This window comes from Equus caballus, chromosome 25 (assembly GCF_041296265.1).
Source record: "Equus caballus isolate H_3958 breed thoroughbred chromosome 25, TB-T2T, whole genome shotgun sequence".
NCBI classification, from domain to species: Eukaryota; Metazoa; Chordata; class Mammalia; order Perissodactyla; family Equidae; genus Equus; species Equus caballus.
Genome location: NC_091708.1, coordinates 22,746,560 through 22,765,615, shown reverse-complemented (window position 1 = coordinate 22,765,615; position 19,056 = coordinate 22,746,560). Strand labels below are relative to the sequence as shown.

General features: G+C 48.0%; 1 protein-coding gene across 14 annotated transcripts in view; it reads left to right on the top strand.

The window, feature by feature from the left end:
- The window catches only part of EPB41L4B (erythrocyte membrane protein band 4.1 like 4B), a 130,387-nt gene that overhangs the window by 103,258 nt on the left and 8,073 nt on the right, over positions 1-19,056 (top strand). For 4 of the 14 annotated variants that reach the window (XM_070251267.1, XM_070251268.1, XM_014735947.3 and 1 more), the window contains 4 exons: positions 5,984-6,173; positions 8,051-8,128; positions 14,561-14,677; positions 17,552-17,620. In XM_070251267.1, the coding sequence (XP_070107368.1) occupies positions 5,984-6,173; positions 8,051-8,128; positions 14,561-14,677; positions 17,552-17,620 (454 nt within the window). The remainder of the gene's footprint in view (positions 1-5,983; positions 6,174-8,050; positions 8,129-14,560; positions 14,678-17,551; positions 17,621-19,056) is intronic. The other 10 variants (XM_070251271.1, XM_014735949.3, XM_070251272.1 and 7 more) reach the window with 3 other exon arrangements.

The window sequence follows — 19,056 nt, the reverse complement described above, 5'->3', positions numbered from 1 at the left end:
AATGCTTCTTAGTCACCACACCATTCCCAAAGAGTCATTCTAAAAATACAGTTTGGGGGCTGGCCCTGTGGCCCAGAAGTTAAGTTCACTTAACCACTCCGCTTCAGCAGCCTGGGTTCATGGATTCAGATCCCAGGCGCCAACCTAGCACACCATTCATCAGCCATGCTGTGGCGGCGACCCACATATAAAATAGAGGAAGGTTGGCACAGATGTTAGCCCAGGGCTAATCTTCCTAAGCAAAAATAAAAATGAAAAAATTAAAATACAGTTTGTCTTCTGATGCATAATGGGACTAGACCTTTCTCCCTGAAAACATTACAGAGCCAGCCCTGATGGCCTAGAGGTTAAAGTTCGGCTCTCTCATCACTTTGGCAGCCTGGGTTTGCTTCCTGGTTACAGAACCACACCACCCATCTGTCAGTTGCCATGCTGTGGTGGCGACTCACATAGAAGAACTAGAAGGACTTACAACTAGGATATACAACCATGCACTGGGGCTTTGGGGAGGAAAAAAAAGAGGAAGATTGCCAACAGATGTTAGCTTAGGGCAAATCCTCCTCTGCAAAAAAAAAAGAAACAAAACATTACGTAGTTGGTATATATATTCATTATTGATTACTGTGTAACAAATTACCCCAAAATTTAGTGGCTTAACCCAATCCACATTTATTACCTCACAGTTTCATTAGGGTTTGGAGTCCAGGCGTGGCTTCACTGGATCTTCTGTGTCAGCATCTCTCCTAAGGCTGCATTCATGGTGTTGGCAAGGGTTGCCATCTCATCTGAAGGCTCGCTAGTGCAGTCTGGGCCAGGATTCAGTTCTGTGAGGGCTGCTGGACCAAGGACATCAGTTCCTTGCCGGTGGTTGGCTAGAGGTTGTCCTCAGTTTCTAGTCACATGGGCCTCTCTGGCTTTCTCCATCAGGGAAAAGCACCCAAGAAGAGCCAGAGAGAGCACTTGCAAGGAGGAAGTCACAATCTTCTGTAACCAATTCACAGAAATGACATCCCGTCCCTTTGCCCTCCTCTATTCATTAGAAGCAAGTCACTCGCTAGAGCCCACACGCAAGGGGAGAGGATTACACAAGGGCGTGATACCAGGAAGGAGGAGCATGGGGAGCCATATCAGATGCTGCCCCCGCGGCGCATTAGTGAAATGGTAGCATGGCTGTCAACAGAGCCAAAGCTAATCGCTGAGCTATTTGAGACCTGTAGGAGGAGCCATATCCCAAACTGTCCCAGAACCAGTAGGGCCTGTCTAGTTCTGTTCCGCTTCACCACAGTTTCTTGGCTGCAGAGCTATTCTAGGCACCATGAGGGAAGAACAAAATGACTTTGACAATTCCCATCAGAGGACTCTATGTATTAGGGGGAAAGACAGAGTGTGAATAATTATAAGTCAAAGAAGACAGGCAAATGCCTGTCAGGGTGGCCGTGTGTTAGTAATAGTACTAGCAGTAGTCACAGTGGCAGTTCCCTTTCTTGATCTTAGCTGCGGCACGGTGCCTGGATGCATAATTGGTCAGAGAGTACAGGGGGATCTTCGGGTGCGATGGATAGCGGTGGGGCTCTGGCGTTGGAAAGGTTCTCTTAGAGCCCTGGCTAGTTGACTGCTGTGAGCTCTTGAGGAAATTACTCCTGGGCCCTCTCCTTCTTCACCTGTAAAACGGGTGAGATGATACCAACCTCTGAGGAATTTTGTGAGGGTTAACATGAGGTAACGTGGCTAAAGCTCCTAGCAAAGGACCTGGCTGCAGGATGAGTTAGTTTCCCTTCCCTTCTTCTCAAGGACCTGAAAGCTTCTGAGGAAAGGTCAAGTTGAGGGGGTCCCCAGAGTGCAAAGTGTAGAACACGGCACGTAACTCCGGATGTGATTCTCAGACAGCCGTCTCAGGCTGTCTCAGCCATCTCCCTGTGAAGGGAGAGGAGGCAGGGGTTTTCTAAGGGCAGATACAGCCCACCTCATTAGCCTTAATAGAAACTTCTGGACAGTATAGCAGATGTATTTCCTGGGAAAGCCAAAATGAGTCAGATTCAAATATAATTAATCAAATAAGGTCCTAATGATCTCTGGGGGACAAATTAAACCATGGAAAATCTACTCCCCTGAGGGTAAAGCTGGCAGGATTAGCCTTTCCTTTTCCATTTTGAAACTCAAAATGTTGTCATCACCCATTCGGAATATGTAATCATGTTGGAAAAAATACGCAGCCTGGAAAGAAGGAAAATTTAATGAACTCACCAAATTGCTTCTTTTAAGGAAACCCTCTCCAAACCTCTAACTTCCCATGTGTATTTTTTAAGCTGCCCCAAAGTATTCTGCTTTGAAAATCAAAGAATGGCAGAATTTTCCTCATCAGTAGTAAACAGCAAAATGCATGGATTGGATTTTCCAGTTTGAAGTTTTTGTCCCATAAATAGTTCTTGAATCGTTGACACTGGTTACCGCTTATTTGCTCACACGGTCAAAGGAAGACAGATGGAAAAACTCAGGTTTCCTATTTCCCAAAAAATATTTCTGCATTATTGTTTTCGAGATGCAGGGATGTGTGTGCACAGACGGCCCTTTTGGCTCTTTATAGTATTCTAGATCCCTGCACCAGAATTATGTGTATTTGGAATTTAGGATACTAAGGAGCGCCATGATGTACAGGTGCTCTGAGCAAGTTTGCGCATCACTGCTTTTAAGGATATAGAGGAAAACCTCAGCTGTGCTCTTTTTTGGAAATATGACATAGGGAGGAAGTGTGGCTGCTGTGTACAGAATTGAAGGGAGACGCAAAACTCTGCAAAGAGTTTCAGGCAGCTAGAAGTATAATCCATATAATATAACATAAAATCCATCTTTGTATAGATACCAGCTAATATTTTTAGAAAATGACAAGCTGCTTTATTTTTTCCAGAAATATAACTTTCCTATTTATTTAGACATAGTGTAAATGTCTAAAAACATGCAAGCGAGACAGAAATGTCCAAAGAGAAAAATAACTAATTCCCTAGAATCATATCATGCCATCAAAAATAACCCATGTTCCCAATTGATGACTGAGACTCTAGACATTTTTCCATGCATATATATTTTTTAAATAGAAAGACATCATTTCAAGGAAAAAATCATACTACACATAAAATTTTACTTATGAAAGTGTTCTTTCAGGAATTCAACATGAATTTACCTCAAAAACTGAGCAAAATTGAAAGACTCGGTAAACTTTAGATATATGTTTCTTTGCCATGAGATCTAAGTTCAGACAAAAGGCTATAAAACTGTTCAGCATTTGGAGCCTTTCTCAATTTTAGATAGTATCAGTTGACTTCCTGCTTTTAAGGTTGCAATTTTTTAAATAAGGTAAAAAGAAATTTTAACCCCACTCTTCCACTTAACCAGCTATGTGACTTTGAGCAAGTAATTTCATAATCTGCCACTGAATATCATCTGCTTCTCTGAAAATGGAGGTTATAATACGGGGTTGTTGGGAAAATTAAATGGGCTAATGCATGTGTAGCTGATCTGACTTACTCCTTGGCATGGGTCCAAATGCACAGTGTCATTAATTATTCCACTTACTAGTTCAACTCCCTGCCCCCCGCCCTTTATTAGTCATAAGTCCTAAATCCTCCTTTTGAGGCTTCTCCATACACAGAATGATCAAAATCCCCCAGGGGGGCAGGCTCAATGGTGCAGCGGTTAAGTTCACTTGTTCCACTTCGGTGGCCCGGGGTTCAACGGTTCGGATCCCAGGCACAGACTTATGCACTGCTTATCAAGCCATGCTCTGGTGGCGTCCCACATATTAAATAGAGGAAGATGGGCACAGATATTAGCTCAGGGCCAGTCTTCCTCAGCAAGAAGAGGAGGATTGGCGGTGGATGTTAGCTCAAGGCTAATCTTCCTCTAAATAAATAAATAAATAAATAAATAAATAAAATGCCCTAAGACCCTCCTCAGTCAGTCCCATCCACACTGCACTTGTGTCCCATGACCGCAATGACCACATGTCCCCCACGAGGCCCACTGCTGTGGTGAGGTCTTTTTTCTTCACTCTTTTGCTAACCTATTGTTTCTAAAACATGACCCTGTGCCAGGTGGCTCCAGAAGTTCCACATGACAGACCCTTAGGGAAAGTGTGTTACAGTCCCCAAGACTGCTCTCAAGTCTGATGATTTGCTAGAAGGACTCACAGAATTCAGAAAAGCTGTTATACTCTTGGTTATAGTTATACATAGGGGAAAGCATACAGATTAAAATCAGCAAAGGAAAAAGGCACACAGAGTGGAGTCCGGGAAGCCCAGGCACAAGCGTCCAGTTGCCCTTTCCTAGAGGAGTCACAGGGGCTGCGCTTAATTCTCCGGGCAACAGCATGCAACAACATAAGCGAGGTATTGCCAATCAGGGAAGCTCACCTGACCCTTGGCATCCAGGGTTTTTATTGGAGATCAATCAGGTAGGCATGGAACACCCATGTGACTGACCTTAGCTACTCAGTCTCCAGCCTTCCACAGGTCAGACTGATACAGCATGCCCCCAAACCCCAGGCACGCACAAAGAGACGTTCACCATAAATCGCTTTGAGAGCACAGGCTATCTGGCATGGCCCAAGGTCTCAGGTATACAAAGGCACTCTTCTAAGTCAGGATATTCCAAAGGCCCAGAGGTTCTCCCAGAAGCTTGTCAGTGACCAGTGGTTCCTTTGGAATGTGCAGGGTTTGAGCACCCCAGGCCTGCTGAGTTATCCCTTTACTGCACAAGCAACCTGTCCACACTAAGAATGGGAGATTGATGCTGCTGCTCTGGTCCTGGGCTGGGATGACCAGACTGGAAGGGCTTCCGCTTTGACATACCTTGTGGGAGGTCAAAACTTCCCCACAAGCCCAAGCCCTGGAGACACGCCCAAGGTGCCAACCCAGACTTCTCCTCCCTCGTGGTGACTTTATTCTAGAGTCCTTTTCTACGTGGATCGTCCCATTCCATCAGAGAGGTTCTAAGACCAGAGCTACTTGGCCCCAAAACAAATGTCTCCAACTCCTCCCCTGAAACCAGTTTATCACACCAAAGGGACAGTTGCCGTTAGGCCATAAAAGGGGCCATTACACCCTTCGCTCAGAGCAGCAGGTTCCGACAAGCCTTGTATTTACCCTCTTAAGGGAGGCCACTCAGAATAATATCCCTTGGTTTGGTGGTTCCTCAGAAAGTTAACACAGGACTACCATATGACCCAGCAAATGAAATTCCAATCCAAAAGAATTGAAAGCAGGGACTCAAACAGATATCAGTACAAGAGTGTTCATAGCAGCACTATTCACAGTAGCCAAAAGGTGGAAACAACCCAAGGGTCCATCAACAGAAGAATGGATAAATAAGGTATAGTCTGTTCATACAACGGAATATCATTCAACCATAAAAAGGAGTGACATTTTGACATATGCTACAACACAGATGGACCTTGAAAACATTATGGGAAGTAAAATAAGCCAGACACAGAAGGACATATATTGTATGGTTCTACTTATGTGAGGGACCTAAAGTAGTCAAATTCATTCAGACAAAAAGCAGAACAGATGTTACAAGGGGCCCCCGGGAGAGGGCAATGGGGCGTTGTTGTTCAATGGGTACAGAGTTGCTCTTGGGGATGATGAAAAAGTTTTGGGTATAGATAGTGGTGATGGTTACACAACACTGTGAATGTATTTAATGCCACATAATTGTACATTTACAAATGGATAAAATAATAAGTATTATGCTATACATATTTTTCCATAATAAAAAAAAATTTTTAATCCCTTGGCAAGCGACGGAAAACCCAGCCCAAATTTGCTTTGGCAAAAATGTCAGTGTATTGGATGCTGTAAGCTGGACATCTGGTAGCCATCTGTTTGGAGAGCCCCCAGCCCCCACCCTGGCGTCCCACCCCTCCCTGCCCTCCCTCCACACCCCACAGCCTGTTTGTTATTGTAATGAGCAGAGCTTCATATGCTTTTAGTAACCGCAGTGATGAAGACGACCTCCCTCCAGATCTGGCCGAGGCAGTAGGAGCGACCACGACTCCAACCACAAACACCACCGCGGCCGCCACCACACAAGTCTCAGCACCGCTGGTGTCCCCCCAGGTCCGCAAAGTCAGCTCGCCTCAGAACTCAGACGGCAAGGGCCAGCTCTCCCCAGGGGCCAAGGTAGGGGAGAAAGCCCCGCGGAGCAGCTGTACTTGCCGGGAATCCAGTATAAACTTGGCATGTGGCATCCCGGATGCGTTTAAATTTTGCATAATCGACTCTGGGAACACCTAAAACACCAGCAATAAACCACCAAAGCAGGTTTTTTATATAACCTGTCCCCAAAAGATAAGCTAACCATTTATGAGAGACAAATAGTATAATAAACCACGTACACTGTACTTGAAAGAAAATTTAAGAGATGGTTGAGGGCAATTTTGATTTTAGAATACCATCCCTACATAAGCTATTACTCCACTGCAAAGACAGAAGGCAAAAAGTGGGTTTTTCCCCCATAATTGAAAATTTGGAGGAGTGAAAACATGGACGTGTCCCCATCCCGTTCCTTATAGTGGATAGCCTGTTAATAGTTTGAAAATGGGAAATAGTATTCTATTTGTCAGTTTGAAATGTCAGGAGATTGCCCGTGATGTGAATGGGCTGTGACAAAGGCCTCACACAGGACACTTCTCTTGGTTTTCTTTGAGTGACCCTTAGCTGGGGTCAGTCTTCAGCAATTAGTCCAAATGTGGCTTAACCTGTCGCTCTCCCAGCAGATGCCCAGTCAAAGGCTGCCTGGTTCATGGGCCACTGAGGAACAGTGTGTGCATGGGGCGGGGGCCCTGAAGGCAGGACCAGAGGCCCAGACTCTGTTCCCAGCTGCTCCTTTCACGCGTCTTATGGCGGCTTGAAACGAGCAGGCGCTCCACAGCCCTTGTTTCTCCAAGTCTCAGTTTCCTCCTCCTAAAAATGGGAATAAGACCTGCTACGCTGCCCAGCTCAGGGGCGAGTGGCAGGTCTAGTGGAGGGTAAAGGGCTTTTGCAAACTGGATGCCCGAGGCTTCCGCGGCTTCACGGTCACAAATCCTGGTGGTGAGGTAATTCCTGGTTCCTCTCAGTAACAACAGTCCAGGCCCACATCCTGCCTGACCAAGGCCAGTCTTTCACTGAGTCCCTTCCTGGGGTCTCTGGGAACACCTCTGTGTTCCCCAGCAGGAACCCGGCTGAGCCTCTCAGCGGGTGACTGGCCCAGACTGAGGCTCCAGCTTTCCTGTAGATCCCCTCCTGGTAATTCGAGTCGGGTTCCCCACGCCGTGCAGAGTCCCTCGTACTGCTTTGTCCCAAGTGTGGACACAGGCTCCCATCATCTGGTTAAACCACCCACGGTTAAAACCAAGCGAGAACGTTTATGCAACAGAAAGGACTTCAGTGGGGATGCAGGTGACATCCTGCCAGAGGCCACAGGGCTCCCTCTCCTGGCCGTCTCTCCCCTTAGGGCCCTGCTTGCCTCAAGTTGATGGGGCTTATTTTTTTCCCACAAAGGGTCTCAAGGCCCCCATGCTGCTGAGACCTCAGAGCAAGAGGAAAAAAAAATTTCTAAAAAAATGAACGTGATTTTCAGAAGTACCACTCTCCCCTAAAGATCTTCCTCATTCTTGTCCGGATGAGTCCAGCACCTTGAGGCCTTGACCCTCCTGATCCAGGATGGAGGCTTTGTTCTCTCTTTATATATTGAAAGGCTCCTTGAAGTGCTTCTTCCCCAAAAGACCAGTCAAAGAGCACTCAAAGCATTTAAGAAAAATTGTTTGCAGCTTCAAGAGAGATGGTTCCCCATCCCACACCCTGCTTGTCCCCATTAAGGTTTCAGAAAAAATTGGGGGTTCGGTCTCAACATCTCGCACACTGCTGAGCAGGGAACTCTGGGGGGGATTGGCGTGATAGTGAGTTCGGTCTTAGAAAGAGGGGAGAGGAGAGGTGGGGAAGCTCTGTGCCTCCTGGTGAAATTCCGCATCAGTCTGGAGCTGTCACTCACCGGGATGTCTTTGTCTGCCTTCTAGAGCCCCTCTAACCGAGGAGGTGCGTTCACCTTGGAGCCGGGCGATCTCCTGATGGATTTCACAGAAGCCACTCCTCTGGTAAACTTCCCATTTTGATAAAACCAGAAAAGCCACAGACCATAGAAACATCTTGGCAGTGGGACAGAAGGACAGAGGTGGGCATCGCTGTTGAGAAGGCTCTTCCTCTTGTCCTGCTCACAGCCTGAAGGCTCAGGAAGCAGCTTTCTTCAAGGGTTTGGGTATCATGGGGACCCTCCAGCTCACAGAGCCCTGAGGGAGGGCAGGTCTCCCCTTCCTCCGATGGTGGCTGCAGGGGTCCCGCCCCCACCTGTCTGCTGCTCCTCAAGCATCGTAGGGCTCCTTGGTCCTTGAGCCTTGGCTTCTTGGCATCCTGGGCTGCGCCCCGCATGCCTGCCCACGTCGCTTTCAACAACACGCTCAGGTCTGAAGCACCAGCTCCAGGCCTCATTGCAGCTTTCCAGGCCCCTCATGCCTCCCCACCATCCTCCATCCTCTGCATATAGCTCTCCCCTTAGGGATGATGGCCCCCGTGGGACTCCTGTAGGTGAGAAACCCCTTCGGGGGAGAGAGAACTGAACCAGGAGTCACACAAGCCAGACCTGGCTCCAATCTCCTTCAGAGCCTTGTCATCGGATAGTTGCTGTCAAATAAGGATGTCATTGTTTCCCTCTCTGCCTAAGACCGTTATAAGGATCCCAGGGGGAGAGAGAGAGCCCTTGCAGAATAATATAAAGCACCATAAATATGTGTAAGATATTATTGATATTATTAGATGCCACAGGCAAACTTGGATATATCTTTGGCTGGACTCAGCCTAATACCCAAGTGTACCTGAGCATAAATCATGGTCCACAAATGTGGGATGTGAGCCAAGTCAAAAACTATCTCCTGAGAGCCTACTGTGTGCGGCTCTGGGAGTGAGCAGGGCAGCTCGAGGCTGGAGCGGAGTCAGGTTGATAAAGGGCCATGATGGACAGATGGGCGGTGCAGAAGATGCTGAGGGAGAAGCCAGCAGTGGGAGTCGTTCAGGACTGGCTCGCTGGAGGAGGATGTCGTGGATGGAAAGAATTTCTGGAAGGCTCTCAAGAGGGGACAACTGAGGCAGAATGTTGTCCAGGCTTTAGGAGTGATCTCGGCTCTTGCCTCAGCTGGCACGAGGACCTCACTTGTGATTTATACAATTGTGCTTGTTGCCTGGAGAGTTGGTATAGTCTGAGAGCTTTGAGTCAGTGCCTCTGGATAAGCAGCTGAGAACTGAGGGCGGGCGCCACCCTCCTCTGGGTGCCTTCAGTTACTCCCTTCCCGTGTTCGAATAAAAGGAGCCGACTTATTCATGACCTCCTTGTTAGAAAAATTGCCAAGATAGGATAACCCAGAAACAGAGGGCATTCCCTCATCACCTCATCGCCCCTTTGCACAGAGAGGAAACTGAGTCCCAGAGTGGGGTAATTACAGTAATTACCCAGGGACTGAGCTGCGGCTGGAACCCACGTGTTCTGGCTCCTTCTCTGGTCCTCTTTGCATCCAATTGGCCTAAATCCGGTCTTCTCTTTAGAGAACTTGCCACTTTGGAGAAGAGCAATGCCTAGAAGAAGGTCTGTGTTTAAAGCATGCCCCAGATGGGAAAGTAGAACAAGGGGCATGGAGGAAGGGACAGCAAATTAAGTGACCTGGACCACAGCATCCCACTGAGGGTCCTAACTGAGGCTTTCACTCCTAGGCAGGCCGTGTTGTGGGAGACGGAAGCTGGGGCAGCAATCTGAAGACATCCAGTCCAGCTAGAGGGCAGCATCTTTCACGGGGACCTGAGAACTCCTAGGGTACAGGGCCGATGAAGACCAAAGGGGAGAAAGCTAAGCTCCAAGTTCCGTGCTGAACTTGGCCTGGCAGGAATAGAAGCCAGTGGGAGAGAGATCTCTCTGAGTTAGGCTCTTAAGCAACTTCCAGGCTGCTGCAACGTGCTACCATTAATGCCATAAGAGAGTCTATGTAAACTACCACTGCTGTGGGACCCAGTGCCTAACCCTGTCTGGGGGCACTGGGAAAAGAAGACTTCATGGTGCTCGGGTTTTTAAGTATGAGTAGGAGTTTGCCAGATGGAGGAATAGACTGAAGCCTTCTATGAAGAAGATACAGCATGAAGCAAAATACTGAGTATTTATTAAAGGGTCTGGTGGATGTGAGAACTAGGATTAGTTTACAAAGAAATGTATCTTGGCTTTGATGGGAGCGATGGGATTCCCTTAAAGACCGTTGTGTGGTGAATCCAGCTTGTAGGTTTAATTGCCCCATCTTTTCTTTATGTGAACATAACAGACTGAGATTAGAAAGGCAGAGACCCAGAGGTCCTCCTATCTGGGGTGCCAATGCCTGCCAAGTGACTGTCCAGCCTCTCCTTGTGCCCCTCCAGCAACAGGGAGCTCATTCCTTCTCCCCAGGACACTGGTTCCATCTCTAGGCCGCTCTGACAGGGTCCAGTACAGGATCCAGGGTGCTGCACCGCCCAGGCACAGGACAGCTGAGGTCCTTGTACTGCACAGCTCCCCACTTCACAGCTGAAGTTGGCAGTGAATGCATGTTCTCAGGATGAAGCATCCTTCGTCTTGCTTGTGTGGATTTGAGGCATGAGTGTGCATTCACTCAGAAGGTATGCTGGAGGGCTGGTACTTTGGTGAGAGCCCACTCCATTTTGGATTTTCCTTGGCATCATTGTCTTTGACCTTACTGCACTCCAGGGTCCTGTCTCTGTGGGTGCGGAATGGGCCCAGAGAGGAAGAGGGACTCCAGCAGCCTGCTTCTCACTGTATCTGGTCTTCTCTCCCCTCCTCCGTCTGCTCCTCCCAGCATCACAGAGATGCAAGCTGCAGCGCTCTCGGCACTCTTTGTTGGGGTAATGACGGGGCATGGCGTCTGTATCTCAGAGGACAGCCAGGGAGAGACTGGACTTAGGGTCTGGGGCTGGATGAGACTCCTAAAGCCACATCACTGCCCTGGTCCCTCGGGCCAGAGCTGGAAGGACAGGGAGCTGGAGAGGCAGGAGTGGGGCAAATTTTCTTGCTTTCATTCAACAACGTTTCCCCAAGACTCTATTGGAACAAGTTCAACCCGTATGACTCTCGCCCCTTGTAATCATGTCTCTGTGTGGAGTGACTTCAAAGGAGCATAGTCCAAACAGCCGAGAATAATAAAAAGATTCAATCTTGAACTGGCATCCTTCAAAATAATGAATGAAGATTAAATTCACAGCTCTGGGTAACACTTCTTGAATCTCTTTTTGCTTAATTCCCTTTACCCTGCACAACCCCAAGGACTTTTGTCCTCAACCTCTCCACAAAAACATTCTTTCCAGCTTCACTCTCCTAGTGTTTTTTTTTCTCCTTTTCCCAAATCTTTTCTCCTCCAGTCCCCGGCTCTTTTATTTTGTAGCTCAATTTCGCAGTCTAAGTTCTACAACCTCTGTGGCTTTGTTGTCCACTCATTCCCAGAATCTGCATCATAGACTAAATGATCAGATGGGATTTCTGCCTGGGATGAGAGAGGTGGGGGGTGAGGGTGGGGAGGGAGGAAGGCAAGTGATGAGGACAGCACCTGCTCTCCATCTGGTTCTCCCTTTGGGGTGTGAGTGTAAGCATGTGCACGGAAGCTGTTGGTGTTGATCGAGTGAGGGGTGTTGGAAGGAAGGTACAGTTGCAGATCAATAATGTTGACCTAGGAACGCAGAATCCCGCCCCCTACTCCAGGTCTGTCATGCCAGCTTCCCTCTCCAGCTCACAGAGACCATAAACACCCATGCCTTCTGTGTTCCCAATGCTTTCTCTTTGGGGCTTGTCCCTCCCTGATCCCTGTACTTCATGGACCACTCACCCAGCTGCAAAGCAGAGCTGGTCAGAACCCAGGTCTCTCCTCAGTCAGGGAACATTAGTCAAGAGTTGACATGTCAGGGAAGAGATTGGGCTGGCCAAAGGAAGACTGTGTAGGGCACAGAACGGGCCCGGGGTTGGGTGTCAGAGGAACAGGGTTTCCATTCGTCTCACTAACTTTGTTACTTTGAACCTCATTCCATCGGGAGGGCTAACATTTAATCTCAAGTCAGATCAGGGGGGCCTCCTCAGTCTCCCTAGGGTTTCAGTCATGTTCTTTGGGGCACAAGAAGATAAAGGGAAGTCGATTTAGTTTGTGATGTCGTCTGTTTGCTGATACATCTCGGACACTCTCTGCTGCTCTCGTGCCCTTTCTGGGTGGGTGGGAATCGCTGTCCCGCTGGGATGTGAATCCCTGTCTGCCAGACGCACCACACGGCCATCCTGCTCCGGGGCCTGCCACCTCCCCTCCTCTACCTGAACAGACGGCCCAGGTCCTCTCTGCTCTTTCATCTTGTTCCCCAGCCTCAGCCCAGGGACAAGGGGCCCAGGGCTCCTTTGCTCAGTCTCACTAGTGTCTGCCCCTCATCTCTTCCCCTCAGACTTTTGCCCCCATCCTCAAACTGGCAACCTCTATTCTCATCTGGATGTTGAAGAAAGCTTACACCTTTTCATCATCATCTGTCTATGCCAAAATCTTTCTGTTCCCCAAAGAGTCAGATTTTGAAACTCAGAAAGCCAAGTAGAACCTTAGCAGCCTGAATGTAGAAAGACCCAGGGAGGAAAGGAAATATCAGAAGAAAAATGTACATTTCAAAATAGTGTCTTATTACATGTGTAATGTTATTTCTTGTTCATTTACTAAGAGTCAAGGATGTGGGAGCCCCAGGAATGTTCTTTTGTTTAAATCCACTCAGACGCATATTTAGAAAGGTCAGAAATGCTTGTGGGATGGATCAACATTTCTTTACCATGAAAGTCCAATGCTGGGCAAAGGCTTAAGTCATTCATTATAATCTTCCGTTCAGACACTGGTCGCCAGTACACGTTTGACCTCTACGCAGTATGTCTGTGTTTCTTGGTCATTTACACCGGCTTTTATCTTCTTCAAAAAGCACATGTTGAGTGCCTGCTGTTATCTGCAGAGGCAAAGACCTCATGGCCTGGGGTCCCTGGTGTAGTTGGTCTGGTTGGGGCATCGATGCATTGGGGCAGTGGTGGGAAATGAACCTGGAGGACAGGTGGGAGCCAGGTTCACGCAGGCCTTAGAAACCATCCTGTGGAGTATAGGATTTATCCCGAGGACCAGAGAGAGCAGTGGGGGGACTTTACCTAGGCTGGTGAAACTTAACTGCGGGTGACTAATATGGTCTCACTTGTTTCTGAAGAATGAGTTTAGAAGCAATCAACAAAAGAGTCTAGACGCATGGCTTTCAACTTTGCAAATGCAATTTCTGCATCTCCCAAATTTGAATAGTAAAATGAGGCTGTTGTGAAGGCCATTGTGAGAAAATGGTTGTCAAAGCCCCTTGGAAATTGTCCAGGACCGCACCGTGGTAAAGAGGAGGGAGGTGGATCAGTTTGGAAACAGAAAAGAGACTTGCCATTTTCTTGATCATTTTTTGATGAAACTTACCCGGAAGCTGTACTTGATTCGTTATGGCAGAATCATACCGACTACTTAAGGAAACTCTCGAGCTAAAAGGTGTGTGTATTTATTTTCTGGAGTGAATGGTCCCTCCCTGAAACCCAAACTAACCTCGTCAGTGGCCCCCTCTCCTAACATCAGAGCATTCTCTCTTCACCATCCTCATCCTCATCAGCACAAGCTGTTGGATCTCTGCCGGGTGCATGGCTTTATAAAGGGCTGGGGCGGGAACCTGGTATCCCACGTGACATGGCATTTTCTCACAATGCTTGGTATCTTCCAGCTAAGCGGCAAAGTACCCTAGTGCCAATACGAGACGCCAAGGCCTGGGCCCATAGGTATGGGAGGGGGATCAGAGCCAGGACGTTTTCTGAACACAGATCAAGAGCTGTGACAGATTAAAACTTAAAGTCTGTGTCCCTCCTTGCTAATATGTCTCTTTCCTGGTGCTCTCTTTGGACAACTACTCACCTATACACCATAATGCAGGTGCAGGAGGCCTCTGGGCATAGAAGGCAAACACTCTTAAGTGTGTAGCCACTCCTCATATGGCCCCCATGGCCAACCTCACTAATTCATCACAGCTTTCTTTCTGGCTTGACTTGGGCAATGCTTCAGAATCCCCAACAACATGCCAGGAAGCCACTGCCAGTCCTGGGCAGCTGGCGCAGGAGATGGCCCCTACCTGCCAGCCCCGGGAATGGGGTTTTGATGTATTGTTCTGCTCAGATAGTGAGAAGACTGATGAGGGCCAGAGAAGAGGAGAGAAGGCGGAGAAAGGAGGGAGGCGGGAGGGACTAGAAGCCAGTTGGCCGGAGGCTGGAAGGAGGCTGCGGGTGAGGCTGGCTTGCCAGCAGTCTGAAGTTGACAGATCCATCTTGCACTGTGCTATCTTTCTCTCCTTCCCCTCCCTTATCTCCTCCTCCTCTTCCTCCCCTCTCACCACCTCCTCCTCCCCTTCTCTCCTCTCCTCGTGAGCAGGCAGAGCCCGCCAGCGCCCCCCACTGTGCCCACTCTCGCTGTTCTCCTCCACTCTCTCTCCCCATGAAGGAAGAGACCACTGGAGTTTGCATGCACCCTCCAATCAAAACGAGGCTGGTAGGTACCCTGGCAGGGAGAGGGGCCTGGCCAGGAGAGGTGAGGCGGGCAGGAGCCACCAGCCGGCGGCCCCGTGGGTGTGCACGAACGCCAGACCTCCAGAAGAGCCCGGCTGACAGGTGCTCTCCCTCCAGGATGGATGCAGAGTTTGGAGTCCAGCCCGCCCTGGTCAATCTGGGACATGCGGCTGTGGTCCTGCCCTTTTGTCTCTAGGTCTCAAGAACCAGGAAGAGTTTGTTTTCCTAGAGCTTTGATGAGCATAGATGCTTTTCTCAGAGATGAAATCTTAGTTGCATTTCTATTGAATATAAAGACTTTTAACTTGTCTTTTCCTGCTATTTATCCAGATCACAATATGAGTATTCCATGATGACTTGAAAGGAATCGCCCATAATCCCAACCTAGCACAACTTTTTTTCATTTTTGCATGTTTCCTTCTAATATTTATTCATATTCATTCGTAGTTCTACGTCGTTAAATCGTAGTATCGGTATCATGTCCTGTTTTTCTCTTCTCACTTTAATGTTGTGTTGTTTCTCTCTTGTTCTTGCTGCATTCTATGACTGTTTGTGTTCCATCAAGTGAATGGTCCACCATTTACATAACAGATTCTTTACAGCAGGCTGTGTGCTTTGTTTCCAGTTTGTCACTATTCAAGGGAACACATACAGTTTTTGCATCAGGTATTTGATTTTCTCAGGCTAGACTCTGCTGGGTTCAATATTGTGCCTTTGGGCTTGTTCCCTTTCTAAAGTGGTTACACCAAGTGACAGCACCATCAGAAGAGTGAATATTGGGGCCAGCCTGGTGGCGTAGCAGTTAAGTTCACATGCTCCGCTTCGGTGGCCCCGGGTTCACCAGCCCACATCCCGGGCGCGGACCTACACACCGCTCACCAAGCCATGCTGTGGCAGGTGTCCCACATATAAAGTAGAGGAAGATGGGCACAGATGTTAGCTCAGGGCTAATCTTCCTCAAAAAAAAAAAAAAAAGAGTGACTATGCTCTGCCACAGTGGAACAACACAGAATGTAACTGTTGGAGTATATTTTTCTTATTTAGAGCAGGTGTAAAATAATTCTTTAAAGTTGCCAGCTTTCATGTTTCTTTGATATAATAATCAGCCTCTTTCCCCCTTCTACTTCATGATGGTCTGAGAGTCTCATCTGTACGTTACTTTTCACTTTGCTGTTGGTCTCAGAATACCGTGTCGAACCATTAGGCCACGTGAGGAGAATGCGCCACAAGGCTTCCCCCAGAGTCCTCCCCTTGCTGTGCTCCAGGCGGCCACTACCCGCAATCTAAGTGGACACCTGAGTCTCTGGGAATCTTGAGATGTTTAAAGAGACTGAAGAGAGTTTGGGGAAGTGGTGCAGGCTTGGGCTGGACATCTCAGTGCACATAGCAAGGACATTGTCATTCCCAGATCGGTCGGGTTGAGACCTACTCCACTCACTCAGAACCTCAGAAGACTTGGGTCTGGTCTGATGTGTTCTTGCTCATGCCACCTTACCCCCCATTAGAATGACTCAAGGGCCTCAAGTAGCTATTCCAGGGTCTATAGGCAAGACCCTGAGAGACACAAAGGCTATTGCCAAAGGGCAGGGGTGGCCTTGTCGGCTGCAGCCCTCTGGTGGCAGGTGGCACCCTGTGCGTTCACCAGCAGATGTGCAGGCGGTTTCTGCGCCTGGAGGCTGCAGACAAAGCTAGTGCCAGAGTCATCAGGCCCCTGAGCCTGCTGGCAGTTCTCTTGGCTGACTTAAAGAAATAGTCTCCCCCATTCCCCAAAGCCTCCAGGATGCCAAAGACAAAATGACCAGAAAGAAAGAAATGGAAGCAAAGGCTCTTTTTGGCCACCCATGGCTACCTGATCATGCTGGTGCATCCGCCCTCTTTCAGACCAGCCCTGCGCTGCAACTACGCCCTACACTAGGCTCTTCCCGTCACCCTGCCTTCACTTCCCAAAGGCCACGGTGGTAGGATTCTCACATGCTCACATGGGTTCTTCTGAGGTTTTCCTCTATTATCAGAGTTTACAGGCAGCCCAACAACTGAAGTGAACAGACAGGTTATACTTTCTGGCCTAATTAGTCTGGGCCACCTGATACTCTATCCACTGTGATAGACTGTGTCCCAGGATGTGACCTCTCGCAGCCTCAAGTCCATTCCCCACAGCTGCAGAGGCCGTCAGCAGCCACCCCCCGCAGCCCTGGCCTGCCTCATTATACACCCTGATCATGGCCTTTTGTGGATCAGGCCATGCAGAGGGCCCCGCATGCCTGGGAGGCCCACACAGACCCAGTGATAGGGGTTCCAGGGCGAGGTAAGTGTGCGGTGCCCTACAAATATGACTCCAGCCTGTCATTCCTGCTGAGTCCCAGCCCTACAGTACAACGGGCACAGATACAACAGCCAGGCAACACTCCCAAGGGACCCTTGGTGTATTTCCTTTCACAAGCAATGAAGGCTCTGTGTGTGTTCCCTGGATCCTACAGTTGTTTTAAAAGTGCCCTGCCAAAGATTTCCAAACTTTGTTTTCTAATCTAAAAGTAACACTCTAGGAGCCAGCCAGCAGGCGGCATAGTGGTTAAGTTCATGTACTCTGCTTTGGCAGTCCGGGGTTTGTGGGTTCGGATCCTGGGTTCAAACCTACACACTGCTCATCAAGCCATGCTGTGGTAGCATCCTACATACAGAAAATAGAGGAAGGTTGGCACAGATGTTAGCTCAGGGACAATCTTCCTCACCAAAAAATAAATAAATAAAAACAGCAAGAAGGCATGGAAAAACAGAAATCCTAGGAAAACACAATAGAGAAAGAATAAAAATATTAGTTAAAAAAAAAGTAACACTCTTCTCTTTCTCTTTTTTGAAGATAAAAACATTCCCGGCTGATACAGTGACCCCGTTTCCTGATCCTTTCATTACAGGGCCACAGTTTACCGTAAGTAGATCCAGAAAACCGATCTGTGTTTTAAGACATTGTTCCTGTGTGGCGTGATTTTCTGTGGAATGCCAGGCAACAATGTCAGCAGCTTCTTTTGATGACTGGGAACTCTGTGAGGTTGGGAAGGGTTTGGGGTCTGCATCTTAGTTATTTTATTTTGTTTGATGGAGGTGAGCTTCATACATCATAAAATTAACCATTTTAAAGTGACAATTCAGTGACATTTAGCACATTTGGTGTGGTGCAACTACTACCTCTATCTCATTCCAAAACATCTTTATCACCCCCCTAAGGAAACCCTGTACCCATTAAGCAGTCACACCCCATTTCCCTCCTCCCTCTGGCCCCTGGCAGCCACCAACCTGCCTTCTGTGTCTGTGGGTTTACCTAGTTTGAATATTTCATATAAATGGAATCTTATAATATGTGACCACTTGTATCTGGCTTCTTTCACTCAGCACAGTGTTTCTGAGGCTCATGCATGTTGTAGCATGTCTCAGTAATTCATTTCTTTTTATGGCGGAACAGTATTTCATCGTACATCTATACTGCAATTTGTTGATCCATTCATTCATTGATGGGTATTTGGGTTGTTTCCACCTTCTGGCTATTGTAAATAATGCTGCTGTGAACATGTGTATACACGTGTTTGTTTGAGTCCCTGTTTTTGATTCTTTTGGATCGGATCTGTGTCTTGAAAATGATGTGATCTTAAGTAAGTCACTTTACCACTCTGGGCATCAGTCTCCTCTTATTTAAAGTGGAAACAATTATAAGGATATCCTCCTTGTATCTGGTTGGGGCAAGAATCAACAGGGATCCAGAACTTGAAACTACTTTACCAACCACAGACCATCCCACAAATGTCAAGTGCAGTTGCTATTTCTCAAGGCTGGAGAGGCAGGTGGTGTAATTAACAACAGCAAGTCGTTGTGACAACCGGCACCCTGTTACCACCTGTCTGTGTGGCTGGGCAGCTTACTTCAACTCTGCAAATGGCTGAAATGGTTTTAAACATTTTAATGTGGTAGTTGCCTCATCTGCAAAATGAGAGAGTTTGGTGATTTTCAGGCTTCTTTTCAGCTGCTCAACTCTTTTCTTTAAATGAAAGCTTCTGCGGAAGCCAAATGGAGCCGAAGTGGGGAGTTCAGCATTCCTCCTCTTTCCTCTCACCCTCTCCTCCTTTTAGGGATCAGGGTTTACAATTCCTAGAACTAAGTGATCCTTGAGGCTCCTTCCTAAGGATGTCTGGCCAATCTGGAGGATCTGATCCACGAGGTGGCCTAGGGACAGCTCTAACTGCAGTCTCATAAGCTGGATGACAGTCACTACCTGAAGTGACTTCAGCCACATGGAGAGGGAGGGAATGGGTGGTGGCTGATTCAGATTTCAGAGGACAAACAGAGATGGGAAGCTGTCCAGCAGTCCAGGCA